Source organism: Bombus terrestris, chromosome 17 (genome assembly GCF_910591885.1).
Source record: "Bombus terrestris chromosome 17, iyBomTerr1.2, whole genome shotgun sequence".
In the NCBI taxonomy this organism is placed as follows: domain Eukaryota; kingdom Metazoa; phylum Arthropoda; class Insecta; order Hymenoptera; family Apidae; genus Bombus; species Bombus terrestris.
Genome location: NC_063285.1, coordinates 6,762,104 through 6,780,813, shown reverse-complemented (window position 1 = coordinate 6,780,813; position 18,710 = coordinate 6,762,104). Strand labels below are relative to the sequence as shown.

Here is an 18,710-nt window from a genome sequence, read left to right as displayed (position 1 = left end):
CACCCTATAGATCAGTGCACTAAACCTTCAGAAACTCCTGCGAAGTGCATCCTTTGTCAAGGAGAGCATCCTGCGAACGATGTAGATTGCACTGCCTACAAGACCTTGTATAAAAACAAGTACCCCAAACCCAGAGTTAAGGACCTAACCAACCAAACACTTAATCCACAAAAATTCACTACTTCTTCAATCTCTTATGCACAGGTAGTTCAAGGAAATCAAAGCAGACCGAAAATCTATAGTGATCAATCACAAATTAGTACTCCCAGTTCACAAAACACGGATAACTTCAATAGGCTTGAAAAATTAATCGAGAAACAAACAGAGCAAATTAATAACTTGCTATTATTGCTTACAATCATCGTGGACAAATTAACACGCTCCGACGTAAAATAAAACCAATACGCATAGCTCCTTGCAATGCTAACGGTCTAGCTCAGCAAATACGAACTAGAACTCTTCCTAAAACAACGAGAAATTGACATAATGCTTATATCTGAAACTCATTTCACCGATAAATATTACCCGAAAATAAATATTTATAACTTTTGTCATACCCAACATCCCAATAGAAAGTGCCCACGGCGGCACCGGAATTATCATCAAGACCAGCATAAAACACTATGAGCTTCCATCATTCCAGAAGGACTACCTCCAAGCTACAAACGTAGCAATAGAAGACTGTCATGGTACAATCATCACTTCAGCAGTATATTGCCCTCCCAGACACTCAATTGTTAAAGAAAACTTTGATAAATTCCTCGAAGACCTGGGCAATAGATTCATAGCTGGAGGAGACTATAACGCTAAACATACGTAATGGGGTAGCAGACTTATTACAGTAAAAGATAAAAATCTTTTGAAATGCATTAACGCCTACAGACTAAAGAATTATCTCAACCCACTTAATGGCCCACTGATACTAACAAACTACCTGACTTATTACACTTCTTTATAACTAAAAATATCTCGCCAAGATATATCCAAATCAACTCTTCTATGGGACTCTCTTCAGATCATTCACCCGTCATATCAACAATTAACTCAACAATTATCGAAAATCAACCCAATGGCTTTATTTACAACCAACTCACCAAACTGGCAGCAGTTTAGGGAAGTATTCAGTCATTCAACATCAGCCTCAATATCCTTAAAAACAAATGGAGATATAGAAGCAGCCACGGAATATTTAAACACCAGCATAATAAACGCGATCCGTTCTTCCACCCCTACTAAGTGTTTTGTCAATAAACATGAATACCCCCATTACATAATAATAAAAATCGCAGAAAAACGCAGACTTAGAAGAGTATGGCAAAGTCATACAACACCCGAAGACAAGCGTAAGCTAAATAACGCAACAAGAAAACTAACCAAAATCCTTAAAAATTACAAAAATGACTGTTTTCAAAAATGTCTTGCTAGTCTGTCGCCCACAGCTGACTCCAAATACTCAATATGAAAGGCATCCAGGAAACCCGCGGTTTCAGGGTTAAAACGCGGTGGCGAAAAATTTTTAGTTTAAACTGACTGTTCGAGGCCTTTTCTTATTAGTAAAGTTTCCTTCTGATTTTATTAGGTTGTCTGAAAAGTTTCTTTCGTTTTATAAGGAAATAATAGACGCACGATGTTTTATGTTTTATATTAGTTAATAATAGAAATAGAACGGAATGGATCATACTTAATCCAACAAAATAATATAAAACAGAAATTCTTATTCACCTAGTATCACCTTATAAAACGAAAGAAATTTTTCGGGCAACCTAATATTATTGCCTGAAACTCTCGTGGCGTTGAATTTATCAAATTTATTATTATTCTACTTGAAATATTTTTCTATTCTCCTAAAAAAGCCTTCTTTAAATGATTTCTTGATGAAATTTGGTGACTTGATATTTTTTGTTTCAAGTGATCCTATATATTTCCAATAATGTTTATATTGTGGGACTGTTTATAAGCATTTCCAAACACAATACATGATTAACGCTCTTGGATTACCATTGTATTGGTATTGGATTACCATAGAGCATTGTATATCGCGTATCATTGTGCTTTGGATAATTACCTTGCATCAGGATGAAATTGTCTTTAAATCCATTTTTTTACGCTTTGATGCAGATTATTTTTTTAAATATTTATGTACGTTTTATCCTATGAAGTGCTAACTCTACAAAAATATATTACATATATACTTTTACCACTAGTCAGATATTTATTAATATTTTCATAACAGGTAGCGAATCCTTTTTTTAAATTATTTTGAGGGTTTGCAGAAATATGTATATATTTTTCATTTGCTAAAAATTTCACAATAAGCGATGTTATACCATAGTTTTGTTAAGGTTATGTACTACATGAAAACTTTTTACATTGGCTCTGTGTTAGCAATTTTTTAACTTCACCACAATAAATCATCCGTAATCATTAGAAATGGAATTTGTAATGCAAATATTTCTCCCTTCATTTTGACGAATAAGAACTTATATATCATGAAAATGTCATTAAAATGCAAGCAGTAGAAGCAGTCAGTGATAAAAAGTCAATTCCTGTCGACCTTTCACGATCAAAGACCACTCAATGCTATTTCTTGTTTGGTTTTAGAGATAAAATCGTTAATCGAATCATTCATGCGTAACATCCAGTTTCAGTAGTAGGGTAAAGTTATTAAAAGTATGAGTATCTAGAGGAGCGACACATCGAATATGGTTACAGTACAGTGAAAAACTTGTCGGTGTCTACTATCGTGAAGTTGCAATTTTTGTACGACTTACAGTAAAGAATACGCAGTGGAAACAGTATCAGGTAACAGGCGATTTCTTGTTATTCTGTATTCAATTATGTCTTCCATTAGCTGTCATTTATCATTGCCAATGCCATTGCCATATAGATCAAAAATATCATCAGGTTATTAATTACTACAATAGTTTAAATGAAGTTTTTGAATTCTCAAATATTTATTTTATATTTTACATTTTATGCAGTAAAACTGGTTCATTATTGTGATTTTGTAATAATTTACAACCAGTCAGTAGAGGTAATCGGAACATACTTGCTCAAGACATATGTTATTTTTTGGCAAAAGTTGAGTCACTCCGCGGTAATAACATTAACCATGCGAGGTATTTTAGACATTTTACATTTTAAATGGTAAGATCCCTAGTTTTTAGTAAATAAACTGAAATGTATGCAAATGAACTGAAGTATACGTACGTAATATTGACTACATATAAAAGAAACCATAAAATGGTAGTGGATAGAGTATGTATTTTCGCAATTATTTTATTAAATTTAAGCAAAATACTCTACATGGTGATAAAATATATTTCTCTTGTTATATTTATCACATTGCTTATAGCTATTTGTTAATTATTTAGATGCTGCGTCAAAATATCTCTTCGAATAACAACATAAACATCGTTTCATAGACATTCAAGAGTTAAAAGGAGATTATGTTCAATATTTATACAAAATCATTGTCAGTTGATTATAATAATTTTCTTTACTTGTGTACTATATATATATGGATGTGTGTGTACAATATTTAACGTATCAAATCTTTATAACAGAATAATTTGTGCAATAAAAACCTTGGTATTGTAAAGATCAAACAGAAAACAAATTACAAAACTAAATGACGTAGAATGTAATGCACTATAATATACATAAACAGGATAATAAGAAAATGTTGCACATTCCTAAAGCTAAAGTAAGATGAAAATGGAGTACAAAAAGTGCGCTTCGTTCCTTACACGAACGTTAGATGAGTAACAGCTTTCCTCGTGCAAATCGTAAAGAAGAAGACTATGACGTTCAGAGACGTAAAGCATCCTGCGCGACGTTTTCTAAGAAAAATCATTGATTATAGATTAAACCTGTTTACTCAATGAAATCTGTAACGGTATATCGGAAATATGAGTCCACTTACCTCCATAAATAATTAATAAACAAGAGCACATATAAACAATGTTCGTCCAGATTTTATAGTCCCTTCCACGCGTGCACGCATAAAAATCACATACGTATTTTCCAGGTGCTACTACATGTGAGGGAACACTATCTCGCACGAATCACGCAAATGTTCCACACAAATTAACGATCACTGCATACTGCTATATTCACACAAATACAAATAAAACAAACAATACAGAAGCTAAAGGAAACTACAAAAAGATTGTTTAAGCTTAAAATCTCAACTATAACAAATTTTGTACACTATTTTAACCCCTTCCCGTACTTTCAGTCCTAATATTTGTCACTGAATTATCAAATAGTAAGTGGACAAATCTTTAACCCCTTCCTGTACTTTAACGAGTCTGACTCGCAAAAGTACGTGAAGGAATTCAACATTTGTCCACTTACTATTTGATAATTCAGTGGCAAATATTGGGACTGAAAGTGAGAAGATCCTGAAACATGGATACAATAAATAAACAAAGGAATGAAAATGCGATCAATAAAGGGTTGAATAAGATGAATACTTTGGAGGAATTCTACGCCGGTAGTGGGATTCTTGTGACTGGAGCAACTGGTTTCGTGGGAATAGGTCTTCTGGAAAAACTAATGCGCGTATGTCCACGCATCACTGCTATTTATATTCTAATTCGTCCAAAAACGAACGAAACGATAAAACAACGATTTAAAAAGATCATGGATGATCCCGTTCGTAAATATATTCTTGTTTCTTTCAATGTTTAAGCTTGTCAGAAGCCAAATTGATTAAATCTCATTTCTGGAATTTTCGTTTTCAGATTTATGATGGCATTAAAGCAAAGAACCCCTCACTTTTCAGCAGAGTTTATCCTGTGAAAGGTGACGTGAGTCTGCCGGATTTAGGTCTTTCTCGAGAATATAGAAATCTGTTGGTAGAGAAAGTAAACATAGTGTTTCACGTCGCGGCCACTGTTAGATTCAATGAGCCATTACACGTAGCTGTTAATGTGAATACGAAAGGTACTGCTCGTGTGATCCAACTTTGGAACGAAGTAAGGTATCCAATTAGCTTCGTACACGTGAGCACAGCATACAGTAATGCGAATCTACATGAGATTCTGGAGAAAGTTTATACGTAAGAATAAGTTATACGCAAACGTTGTTCCATGGTTTATGAATATTATATTTGTAATTATAGCATGAAGAATATGTTCACATATTATTAACTTTGCAGCACGAGCTTGAAACCTTCGGAAGTAATAGATATGTGTGACAAATTCGACAAAACGTCGATCAACGAAATAGAAAAAAAGATTTTAAAAACTTATCCAAACACATATACATTTAGTAAGAATATGGCAGAGCAGATTGTAGCAAGCAAGTGCAGAGATCTACCAGTTGCTATAGTGAGGCCAAGCATAATTGGTGCGTCCTTGGAAGAACCATATCCTGGTTGGATACAGAATATTTCTGGAATTACAGGTATTTTAGTAGATATTATTCAATAGCAATTGTTCAATACACCTTACATTTCACAAAAGTGGAGTTAATCGGTTAGTTTGTTAGAGGCTAAATGAGAGGCTTTCCACTAGATCATCATTATTATAGTTCAAATTTGTTGTTGCTCACTATTACGAGAATTTATTCCTATGTATTTAGCGTTACATTTCTACTAATCGAAAATCACAAATAATTTCTAAATCAATTTAATGTTACCAGGTACCTTTCTGCTAATCGGCAAAGGATGTGCAACAGCGATACGAGGTAGAAGAGATGCAAGATTGGATGTAGTGCCTGTCGATTTCGTAGTCGACATGATAATATGTACTGCATGGCATGTCACGCTACATCGTGATCATGAAGTTAAAGTATACAACTGCACGAGTAACGCATGCCTTTTTAAGTAATATTTATTACGAATTTTTTTCGACTAATGTAGTTCGATTGTTAGAGTATTCCAAAAGTTTCAGTTTATTTAAGTAACGTGGACAGTGGAAGCGCACACAAACGTAGAATACAAAAGTCCATTTTCATCTCGTTAATACGTTAATTTAGGAAAATAGTGATGTAATGTAATACTTATTTAATTACATAATATTTCCTGAGATACTCGGATAGTAATAAATTGTACTTTAAGCCTAATTTGATTAATGGTACAAATGTAATTTATTTGAATTCGCAAGATGGGGTCAGATGAAAGATACCATGGTGAAATGTAGTATCGAAACGCCACTGAACGATACATTATGGTACCCGGGTTGTCCAATGATAGCTAATAGATATATTTACAACGTTCGCAGTGTAATTCCGCATGTTTTGCCTGCGTTCGTCATAGATAACTTCTTAAGACTTCGAGGTAGTAAACCAATGTGAGTATTCTACCAACCCTCGAACAACGAGAACAATCTTTCGGGGATAGTTTCTATCTTCATCTGTAATAATAACTAAAAATGATATTTCAGATTGATGAAACTTCTCAAAAATGGTAATAAGCTGTTCACATCTCTACAATATTTCATTTTGCACGAATGGACTTTCCAAAGAGATAACTGTTCCGACTTAGCGAGGAAAGTAAAAATGTTGAACGACAGCGATATGGTCAAACTAGATTTACGGGATATGAATTGGGAGAAGTATGTTGCAATTTACCTGATGGGAATTAAGAAATTTATTTTGAAAGAAGACTTTAACTCAATAGCCCAACGACGATTATCAATGTGCGTATAGAAGTATCTTCGCATTAAAAAAATAGGAACTGATATAAATACATATATTTTCGATTATTTCAGGTTGTACTGGATACATCAGATCACGAAAGTATTCGGTATAATAATTTTGCTCTGGGCAATATTATATTTTGTGTACTGACTATTTGAACGTTACGTTTTTCTCCTTTAAGCAAAAGCAATATAAATATAATTTTACGAAGATGGGGCTCATAATCCGTTTCATTTTGTCTTTTCACCCGCCCCACTTCTAAATAAATTTATTTGTGATAATGCTTAGAAAGGATGCAAAATCATGTATGTACCACGTCATAAACTGTAAGGAGCTTTTTGTCTTTCTTTTTAAAATAAAGTTTGATATCTCAAAGGTGGTTCGAAAGAGTTTGCTACGTACGATAAACTTCGCTTAACTTTCAAGAAAATATTATTATTGTAATTGTAAAGTGTTAAGAACTATAATTATTCCGCAAGATGAAATAAAATTTATTTTTTGAGGAATAATACAAGAAAAATCGATTTCTGGAGATTGGGAATGGCTTTTATAATCTTACGATTGAAAGAGTGGGGTATTCGTTCGGAGAACTTTGTTGGCCATGTTCAGATGATAAAGGAGTTTTGTCAGATATGTAACACATGCTTGATGACTCCATTTATGTAGAATCGACGAAAACAAAGATTATGTTATAATATCGAAAATTCGAATTCCAGGTGATCTGTATTTTGCAGGAATATTTGAACTTTATGAATGTGAATTTTCATGAAAATTGAGTAACATTTAACAACAAAACTTGACGATATAATTTGGTGAAATTTAATTACTTAGTGATAAATTATGTACAGAAACATGCACGGTATGTACATATATTGGTATGTATATATATAATCACGAAAGTGTGTAATTGCAAATTACAAAAATTAAAGAAAATTATACCAAGTAGCAAGAACTAGACAAAGATTAGAAAATTATTTACTATTCAGTAATGCATATTGAATGATTGATGTATAATCTGAAACTTTCAAGAAACAGATTCTCTATGTCCTTTATACCTTGTGTGAAGCGGTGGACGTAAACAAGCACACGAGGTAAAGGAATATTTTAATTTAAAATGTTTCAGGAGTTGCTAATTTTATAAATATTACGCCTTCACACCTTTTGAAAACATCGTATTTCACCAGAGACAGGAGATAAAAAGTAGTCACGAGGCAAGATAATATCTCGGGAATAAATAGAAAGAAGGTACCCTCTATCGCAATACAATCTACTTACTATATCATAAAATACAGCAACTTTCGATCCACTTCTTTGCCTTTGTGTCGACGTGATGAAGTCCAAGAAATTGAATCATTTCCTATTATTCAGTTCAGTGAGCCGTGAAAGGGATATATCATAACTAGCGTATTGTTCAACATCGTCCTTTTTTTCTACTGGATTTATTTAAGGCCTTCATTAAATGTTCTGTTAAATTGGTTAGTTAAACTGTTACAAAGTGTCTAAAATGCATTTATATGTTTATTTACCATTACAATTCCGTGTCATCTATTTTCATTTAATGCAAAAATTAGGAATATTCATCGGTATATGACTAATTAATCTTATCACGACTACAGAAAAGAGTATCCTCGTATATACGTGAGTCTGTATATATAGACACTCTTATAAAATTCAAATTATACTTAATAATATTTACAATTCAGATAGTTCATGCGACAGCGCTCGACGTAGCCTAGACGTTCGTAACTTGGGCCTAAGCGAGATTGTGCCATGACGGAGCCGCGAAAAGCCATCGTCGCGTAACAGCCAAACGAACCAAAGGTACAATGACACATAATTATTCACGGTAGCTGATCATTATTTAATCGGAGCCAGTTTTTACAAGCAATACAAAGAATCCTGCAATCCAATTATGCATCTATGAATGCAAAGATCTCATCATTATATATCTTTACTATTAATATATATTATTATCATTACATATATACTTAATAAAATATTATTCCATAATTTACACCCAAACAAAGTTAAGTTAACACTAGTTTTAAGTTAACATTAAGTTAACAAAGTTAACACTACCGTTTACAAACAATTTGACAAAATAATGTTTCGAATAAAAGCTAATAAGCTCTCAATCAACTACAAATTTCAATGCATGAAATTACCAAAAAATTGTTTTTTCGATAAAAGGTCAATGTGACTGTTGAGAATTGTGGATCTTGATGGCCGAAATATTGTTATGGAGACATTAAATTTACACTGTTTACATTCATCTGTTTCTCAATCGCCGCGCACACACATATCTCCACACACTGATATCCCCATACAAACATCTCCACTACGCATTCGACCCAGTCCAGCACACAAACTATACATATCTCAATAGTGACCTTATACTACGATCTTGAAATGATCCTCAATCTTCAAACCTCCTGTAACAGCAACAGACATTTTCTTGATCAATGCTAAAGAAGTTCTCAGTTCTTGTAACGAATACTAAATATTCAATGAATAGATACTACAACGATATTAAATCATTATTACAATTAAATTGATATCGTAAGTGTGTTGTTTATTTTTAATACTTAGGGTGTTTCCAGTTTAAAGCTTATTCATGTTTTTGATTGAAGTGAACAATCTTGAAGATAACAGCGTCACAGAATTGTACATAAATAATATATTACCTATACACGTTATTATACTATACATGCATATTATATTATGGAATTGTTACCTACTTCAGCTTATATAAATGATAAAATAGTGTTATTTGTAAATTATTCTTGATACATTATCTTTTCTGCTCAATACCTCTTATGAAACAATTAATTACATATGTTACAATTTTCATACCTTTCATTCCATAAACATACAAACAATATCAATATATGTATTATATTGTGAAATATAACTAGTATTTAATGGTTTGGTATTTTTATATATCTCGTTGTCTGTACGTTTTTAATGTACGTTCTAAAGTAACGTATTTCAACGAAGCTTTTATTGAACGGAATCTAAAATATTTATTCATCGAGAACACTTTTTAAGGAAGTTCCTATGGATAACATTTCTTTCCATAACAACTCCACGGGAACAGATATTTTCTTAAACGGACATATAAGTACGAACAGAATTTTTTAAAAAATCAAAGTTAACTGCTTATTTTTGATTCTGTTCCCTATAGATATAAAAGCGCAAGGTTACATTTTGCTAACAGAATAACATTTACTTGAATAATGACAATAATAATGCAATAATAATACAATAATAACACAAACAAATAAAAAAGATTTATGTAGTTACGAAATGCATTCTCTTTAATAATAGCTTGTAAGTACAATGAAGTAAGTAAATTTGATTTCTACAAAACTTTACGAATAAGCTTAAAGCGTTTGAATACAGAAATAAATCTTATAGCACATGATAATCCAAAAAAAGAAGGTACTACCACAAAGCAATAATGAAAATTCAAAGTATAATTTAAATACACATAATTCGATAAACACAATATTCACAACATCTGTACTATCAACAGTGTACTATCTACTGTCACCTCCTTGGGTACGTCCCCCAGAAGACGCGATGAACTGCGTCAATGTTGGAAGCTACTTTCTTTTTCTTCTTTTTTTCTTCTTTTTTTTATAAGTGGGGAAATCCTTCCGGGAAGCGGCGGGGTAGTATCGGACTTTACTGACTAAACCCCACGGTGGTCCTCCTGACGCTCAACAGGGATGGCCCGGACCCCTTTCGAATTACTGCCGGAGTTCTCCTGCGTCTTCTTCCATTCCGGGGGATTCCTTCATAGATTAGTTCGGACATTAGGAGGGACTACCCGTCTCAACGCTATCCCCTGGGCCGTCGTGCAAGTCTGAGGAGATACTAGAAACTCCTCGGCGTGTCGCCCCCTATGACCACCTGCGGCACATGGCCGTCCTTCGGCGCGGAACCCTACAAGGGTAGGATGTTCTTACCTACTCTCGCTCTGTACGCTCCTTTACGAGCATTACTCCTTCGCAATATGATTGGACTGCGAGGAACTCTTGTTGCCCCCCCCCCCCCTAGCATCGCTTTCACAACTGACGAGGGCTGCGGAACAGGTGTGTGGTGAGGCTAAGAGAAAAGACAAAGGGATAAGACGAATATGCGGCGGGACGCTAGGCCGTCGCATCATTTGTCGCATTTACGGGCGGCTGGTCCCGTTTCCCTGGTTCCAGGTGCATGGAAGAATACACTTCTTCGTGCGTTCTTGGTAAGTCGCGCGGTAATAACAGAATTCAGGCTGTTGTCTTTGTCGAGAATTCGACCTACGACGGTTCCGACTTCGTCGACGCGAAGGGCGGTTGTTGCCGAAGTTCAACGCACTTATTTGCGCCCGCATTTGGATTATCTGTTCATTCAAGGCGTTGTAGTAAGCGACCCATGATTAGATTGCTGCCGTATTTTGTATAGGTGGCTCGGTGACGGCTGCTAATCGGGATGCACGTTGACTATTCTCTGAATAAGTTTCCTCTATCTGGTCAGCTGCCCGCGTTAATTTGTCTACGCTGGCTCTCGCAGGGAGGATTCGCTTATGTGAGCGAACAAATACACATACATACTCGAACAAATACAATCGGACTGAATGACGACAATTGCTTAATTACGGCTATGATTAGAATCTAGATTACAATGTTAAGGGATTTTCCCAAGGTTCCAACGGGAAGGTTTCGCTGTCCTTTCATCTCCGACATATATTATAACTATATTATAATTATATTATGTCACAGATGGAGGAACATGTTTAATGTATTGAATATAAACTAATTTTTCACGTTTTATTGTACACTTCTTTTTATATTGGTCTTTACAATGGACTTTCCTTCAAACGTTAAATATAATATAAAAGTTTTCTACTCTTTGGTAAATTTATCATTGACGCATAACTAAACAACCACTCCATGGGTGCAGAAGAAGACATTGGTGTGTTATATCAAAGAAAATATACGCCGAATCAATGGATTATCCTTTAACATATGCCAATCACGACGAAAGTCACAGCGGAAGAAAATTTTGTGATTTCCAATCCTGTATTAATAGAAACTTAATTATAGGTTTTAGATTGTGATAATATAAAGTCGGAAAAGTCATCATCTACGCTATCAATATCCTCTGACGGTCGCTAACAAGCATAAAAAGAGGAAGACAAGTTGCGTAAAAAATTACTTCTATATACGTTATCGCAATAACAATAAGAAAGTTATTTTATCTGTACGTACTTGTCAGCAACAATCGTCTTAAGTTCTGCATATAATTCTGGTGATAATAATGGTGACTCGTTTCGCTGTAATTCGGCCATCGAGATTTAAATTGTGAAAGCGAGAACTGCGGTTTATTACCCTCAATCGTGGCAAAAGAAAGATGATTCCAATCTTGTATAGAAACTCTTCAATAATCCTTTAATTAATGGCGTACAGTACTTGTATTACCTTTTATTAATGTCTCCAACTTTTTCGAAACATAAAGCCGATAACACAATGCCATAATGTGGTCCTTTTACTCCCTAAATGACATCTAAAACTTTTGCTAGTGCTGTTAACCATTGTAGATACTCATCAATATATTTAAATTCAGTGCCGTTTATGTTTTTCATGAATCTTAAAAATTATTTGCAACAGGATCGCATAGGAAATTCCATCTTGCTATTTCCCGTCTGTTCAAAGTATGTCTTAATGTATTTTGCATTATTTCGGCAAGCTTAGGACGTGCGATACATTTCCGTAATGCATTCCATTTGGACATAACATTGTTGTTAATTAAGAGCAATGTGTCACATCTTTCATACATTGCCGCAATGCAATCAATAGTAGTACATAAACTTAAAGTATATGCACGTCTAAAATGTTGTAATAAACACAGTCTGATATCCAAGGTAAAAGATGCATCGTCTTTATCGACAGTTACATAATTTTCATCTTCATGATTCAGTACTTGATCTCGATATTTCTGATATAGATGCTAACGATAGTTTCTCAATGTATCTATCACATTCAAAAGTATCTGTACGAATGCTAAACAAACGAAATGCATTTACGGAGTTGTCTGTAATTACTGTTTTTAATCTATTAGAACTTTAATCGAATTCTAAGTGAATGTGACAAAAAATATCAGTAATCTTATTAAAACTGTGTACGCCTTTGTATCCCTTACATGCTAAAGTTGCTGACTGGCGCTGAAATGCAATTCAATGTAAGCAGTGTATAATAACACCGAGGAAACTCCTTCTTCTATTACACCACGCATTGTCTGTAGTGCATACATACTCACTTATTATTATTAACTATTCTACGACTCATCATCTTAACTGCGTTTCCATGCTCTTTGATTCCAACGTTTCCAAAAATAAGTCGAAGTCACCGACAGTTGATAAGGCTGCCATTCAATAAACAACATATTTGTGATATATATGCGTTACATCGTTCCTCTAATGATCGTTCCTTTGCTTCTTTGCTCATTGTTAGTTGTGAAGAGAAATGTGTAACTAAAGCAATATACGAAATTTTCTTAATTTGATTAGATTACTTGGTTTGTTTAAGATAATCTTTATATTCGTGAAGAATTGCATCGTTATGTTCACGCTTTCAATGTGATTTATAATTAAAAGGTGAAGATGATCCTATGAAGTCTACTTGTTTGCAAACTATCAACATTAAGCTAAATTAAAATTGTTATCAATTCTATTCACAGCTGTTCCTTCAGCCGATGTCACTGATGCCTCGAAAACGTTCTGACATTCAATGCAATGGTTCATATTTAAATTCCATAAAAAAGATATTGGTAAACATTATGTAATTTTCCAAATGCATCACTGCAAATGTTTCCTATATTATTCCTTTATCATAAAATACTTTCGCTCTCACAGTTCAAAATATCGATTTCTCATATTTACAACTTGTAGGTGATTGGTACTATTTCGTTGCTGATAACATATTTATGTATTACGTTGTTCTGCGTCGAATATTCAGTTAATGCAATACAAAAGGTCAAGTATGCATATGATTATAGATTTCTTTTTATTTACAAATAGTTTACAATCAATTTTCGCATTGAGAATTTTGAATAAGTTTCTCTGGCGTGGCGCAGTGGCATGGCTAATTATTTATAATAAGTTAATAAACTCAGTTAATAAATAATAAGTTAATAAATTCATTAACTTATTATAAATAAGTATAATTTATAAATAATAATATTATAAATAAGCAAATATTACTTATTGGAAATATCTAGCTGAATCTAGTGCTTAGGTCTAACGGATAGTGTTTTCTTAGCCTGCGGATCTGGCCCGACGTATTAAGTAATTTAGTAATTAGCCGGTTTCGATGTTTGTTAACTCTTTTGATATATCTATTAATACATTTTGTTATTTATTCTTCGACTGTGGGTATATTGAGGTCGCGATGTATTGCTTCGTTGGTAACATACCAGGGTGCATCTATTAGGGATCTTAGTATTTTCAATTGGAAGTATTTCAGTGTTGGAATTATTTGCTGTTCCCCATAGTTGGATTCCGTAGGTCCAGACAGGTTTTATTATGGTCTTATAGAGTGTAATTTTGTTCTGCGTGCTTAGGTTGGGACGTTGGCCAATGAGTCAGTAGAATTTTTTAATTTAGCTTTGAGTTGTTTCGATTTGTCTATGATGTGTTGTTTCCATGTTAATCTCCTGACCAGAGTTATGTCCAAGTATCTGACTGAATCCTTTTTAGGAATTGTTATATTGTTAATGGTCACGTGAGGAGAGGTTTGTTTTCGCAGCATAAAGGTTATATGTATGGATTTGTTTTCGTTAATTTTGAAGCCCCACTTGTGAATTCACTTTTCCATAGAGTCGAGACATCGCTGGAGAGTGAATGATGCAATTATCGAGTCTGCATGGGATGCTAATAGCGCTGTGTCGTCGGCGAATGTCGCTATAGTTTTTTCTGTTAATATTGGTACATTGGCAGTGTAGATGGAGAAAAGCAGGGGTCCGTAAACACTACTTTGGGACGATTATAGATAAAATGTTATCAGCAGAATAGTAAGAATTTTACAAAATTCAAATAAAATCGAAAATAATTAGCAGTTACCACCAATATTATTCAAATAGTATGGCAATCGTTATTTGAGTAATGTATTCAAATACATAACGATAAATTATTTAAACGAAATTAATTTCCCATAAATAATGAATAGTTATTATCCGAATAAAATTTTCGGCCGAAAGGAATTTATACGAATAATTAGTTTGAATAAATATTCATTCGGAATTATTATTTCGAAAACATCATATTTTAATTTTGGTGGTTGGAAAATATGAAGTTACAATATGCTGCATTTAACGCTATTTTGGATAGCGTATTGGATTCTGTCTTATGGAAATAAGAAAGGGTAGTATTGGTGATAGTCTTGTTAATAGTAATAGTAACTTGGTAATAAAGTAATATTCGTTGCGCTATATAATTTTATAATGACATGAAAGCAAAGTATCCTTCAGTTTTCGCCAGAGTTTATCCCGTGAAAGGTGACGTGAGTCTGCCTGATCTCTTAAGTCGTAAGTGGGTCTTTCGTAAGAACATAGAAATCTAAAAATAGAAAAGTGGCTGCAAAACAAACAAATAAAAGTGAACACCAGTAAGTGCAACCACATAACATTTACACTTAGAAAAGAAAAAACACGAGATATCCAACTGAACGGCGCTCACATAGCACAAACAAAGCAAGTCAAATATCTAGGAATACATTTAGACACACACCTTACATGGAAGCATCACATAAAATCAATAGTAAACAGAATACGTGAAAAAAAGGCAGATGTACTGGTTAACCAACAGAAAATCTAAATTAAGCATAATGAATAAATTAAATATATATAAAACAATAATCAAACCAATCTGGACATACGGAGTCCCACTATGGGCGACGGCAGCAATGAGTCACATAAATAAAATAGAAACTAAAATAGAAAATAGAAACAGAGTAAGCAAAAATTTTAAGGACAATAGTCAACGCTCCATGGTACGTCAGAAATGAAGACTTATGTAAAGATTTAAAAATTCCAACAGTAAAAGAAGAAATCGCCAGATATGCAAAAAAGTATAAAGAAAGACTTGTAACACACCCAAACCAGCTGGTTGCTGAGACGAATAAAACCATAATAGAAAGAAGACTGAAGAAGAAGCATCCCGCAGACCTCATAATAGAAATACAATAAACAACCTGGAATATGTAACCCCGCTGGAGGTAACCATCCACATGCTGTATTTTTATTCTCTAAGCTATAATATTTTACCAAATGTCCTATTGGACAAATTGTAAAATTTAAATAAATACAAAAAAAAAAAAAAAAAATATAGAAATCTGTTGTTAAAAGAAGAAAACAAAGTTTTTGACGTCGCAGCCACTGTGAGATTCAACGAGCCGTTACACATGGCTATTAATGTGAATACAAAAGGTACTGCTTGTGTCATCGAACTTTGGAACGAACTAAGAAATCCAATTAGCTTCGTCCACGTTAGCACATCTTATAGTAATGCGAATCTGCATGAGATCGGGGAAGAAGTTTATACGTAAGGATAAGTTATACACAGACATTGTTCCATCGTTTCTGAATATTATTATAGTATCGCGGAAATTTAGGTGTAGATTTTTCCTAATACTATTTATAATTTGTAATTTATTTACAATATATTAGTTTTACAGATATTAATCAGACAGAAAACGATGATTGTTTAATTTGGAACTTGTATTTTCGAGTTATCGCGGGGAGACGCGGTTGCGAGAATACGCGTCAACGGGAGTCGTAAATTCCCGTTACGATTATAATAATCGACACCACGAATAGTTCGATCCCCTTATTTCGGTTAGGATAATAGGGGTAGTTGTTGTGGTATAACACTGGGATTCACAGAGTTATAAAAATATATACTTCCAACACTTTATGCAATCACACAAAGTAGTAACGCCGTTGATTAAGATACAGATAACGAAGAGAAGGATTATCCTTAGATGAGAGAGTGAGAACTATAGGAGCTCTAGGCCCGTGAGAGCTGTAGGAGCTGTCGGACTTCTGGATACTGTGAGAGCCATAGGAGACTCTAGGCCTTGTAGGCACTTTGAGAGTTGTAGGAAACTCTGAAAGATATAGGAACGGTGAGAGTTATAGGGAATGCAGGAACTCTAGGCACCGAGAGAGACGAAGGAACTCTTAGAGATGCAGGAACGGTGAGAGGTATTAATTTGGAAGAACGTACAATAGACCTAAGGACCTATAAATACCAGTTATAAACCGAAAATACTTGCAGGATTAAAGGTTCCTGCAAGCTAATAAGACTCGGTTTATGGCGGGGCCTTAGGTTTATTGAGTTCTTTTTAATTTCCAATGTTTGTATCCTTATCTCTATTTCTGGCTCTTTCCTCGCGTTGAATTATTTATTTATGGAAGCAAAAGGACTCATATTTGCGATACGGCGTTATAGATTTCAATAAGTAAACAGGTTTAAACTATAATCGATAATTTTTTTTAGAAAACATCACGCAGGATGGATTGCGATTTCGAATGTCACAATCTCCTTTGCTACGACTTGTATAAGATAAGCTGGTGCTCACGATTTGTTCGATTTCGTTCGTTGAGGTCTCACGCCCACACGAACCGTAACGAAATACGCCGTACCTCGCGATTTGCACGAGCTACAACTCTAGGTATATAGAATTAAAAACAGAAATCTTGAAGGGAATAAGTAATACGACGCGTTCAAGTAATTAAATATCGCAATAAATCAATAATCCAAGACACAACAGTATTACTGAACAAATTTAAAATATAAGAATATGGAAATAGAAACAAGGAACAAAGAGACGTCCACTGTCACGTACCGCCTCGTACGCGTTCTCCCCATGACAATACATGGTACAATAAGCAGATAACTGAAAATGAGCTGCTATGACCTTTTCACACAGTATCAACAGCGACAAACAATTAGCACGCGCCAAAGGATCAAGTACCGGCATCAGCAAGCTAACCACGTGTTTAGCAGAGTACAACCTAGCATCAGCAGAAACTAATACTGCAAAAAGAATGTAGCAACAAGGACTAGTAAAAGAAAATGGGGAAAGTGAATAATACTTCCACGAAAACCACATCAGTTGCAACCCTAATTGGTAGGATACCAGCAGAACCAAAGTGTGCAGCGCCTGCAGAAGTAATCACGTACCAAAACTTCGCGCCAGCATTGAATAATCACGTAACAATTAGCCCATCATTGTCTTACCATAAATAAGTGTAGTCACTTAGAGACAGTAGTCAGTCAGCTAAAAATTTGTCAAGACATCAGTTATCAAGACTTCAATTATTCAGTTCAGTTATTCAGTTCAGTAAGAGTCGCTCAGTTAAAAATTTGTTAAGGGTTCGATCATTCAGTCAGTAAGAATCAGTTAAGTCGAGTATAGAATTGGTCGAGAATTAATATGAAGTTCAGAAAAACAGTAGTCTTTGCGAAGCTCTGAATTGTTTCACTATAGTCTTTGAGTAAGGAAGTTAGGAAGTAAAACCAAGCATTTGAAATAAAACCAATCATCAACGATTAATATAGTCAATCATCTAACAACTACACTATCTTCGTACGACAGTCCAAGAGTGCGATCGACAACACATATAAGCAAGGTAAGAAACTAAACATTGCAACATTTTCTTTTTCGATTTCGGACTTACACCACATTTACTCGAGTAAAATTATTTATTGACTCTTATAGTCAACAATCAAGAAGATATTAAGAATGATTATATTTTCCAAGAAAACTTTAATCCTCTCCGTGCTATTACTCCTGCACATAGCGGCGAAGGTGCAGTTGAAATTTCGCTTATCGACTCTATTGATACGCTAGTTAACGGTAGCTATCTTCCGCGCTCACTTCGAGAGCCTGGCACCATCGGTCGAGGCGAATGCATTAGGACGTCTGCTGCCTCGGCTGGGCGGGCCCGGCGTCGGAGTGCGCCGTCTGTACGCCGGCGTGGTGCGATCGAGGCTCCTCTATGGAGCTTCGATCTGG

General features: G+C 34.5%; 1 protein-coding gene across 6 annotated transcripts; it reads left to right on the top strand.

Moving 5' to 3' along the window:
• Window positions 1-2,659: 2,659 nt before the first annotated feature.
• Window positions 2,660-6,860, top strand: LOC100642508 (fatty acyl-CoA reductase 1). Of its 6 annotated transcripts, none has more exons than XM_020867791.2 (9): window positions 2,662-2,802; window positions 4,031-4,270; window positions 4,375-4,659; window positions 4,749-5,065; window positions 5,165-5,412; window positions 5,650-5,833; window positions 6,114-6,299; window positions 6,393-6,647; window positions 6,720-6,860. In XM_020867791.2, exons 3-9 carry the CDS (start codon window positions 4,414-4,416, stop codon window positions 6,796-6,798), a joined length of 1,515 nt encoding a protein of 504 aa, XP_020723450.1. In that variant the 5' UTR covers window positions 2,662-2,802; window positions 4,031-4,270; window positions 4,375-4,413; the 3' UTR covers window positions 6,799-6,860. The 6 variants fall into 6 exon arrangements, with proteins under 6 accessions (XP_020723453.1, XP_020723450.1, XP_048269879.1 ...); XM_048413922.1 differs by adding an exon at window positions 3,567-3,965 and having other exon boundaries at window positions 4,031-4,659; XM_020867794.2 differs by having other exon boundaries at window positions 2,660-2,802; window positions 4,031-4,566.
• The last annotated feature ends 11,850 nt before the right edge of the window (window positions 6,861-18,710 follow it).

Excerpts from the sequence above, each read along its gene's own strand:
- LOC100642508 (XM_020867793.2), top strand. The coding sequence starts at position 4,414 with ATGGATACAATAAATAAACAAAGGAATGAAAATGCGATCAATAAAGGG. Across the intron at positions 5,834-6,113 it reads AGTAACGCATGCCTTTTTAA|ATGGGGTCAGATGAAAGATA; the intron begins GTAATATTTATT and ends TGAATTCGCAAG. Across the intron at positions 6,648-6,719 it reads GCCCAACGACGATTATCAAT|GTTGTACTGGATACATCAGA; the intron begins GTGCGTATAGAA and ends CGATTATTTCAG.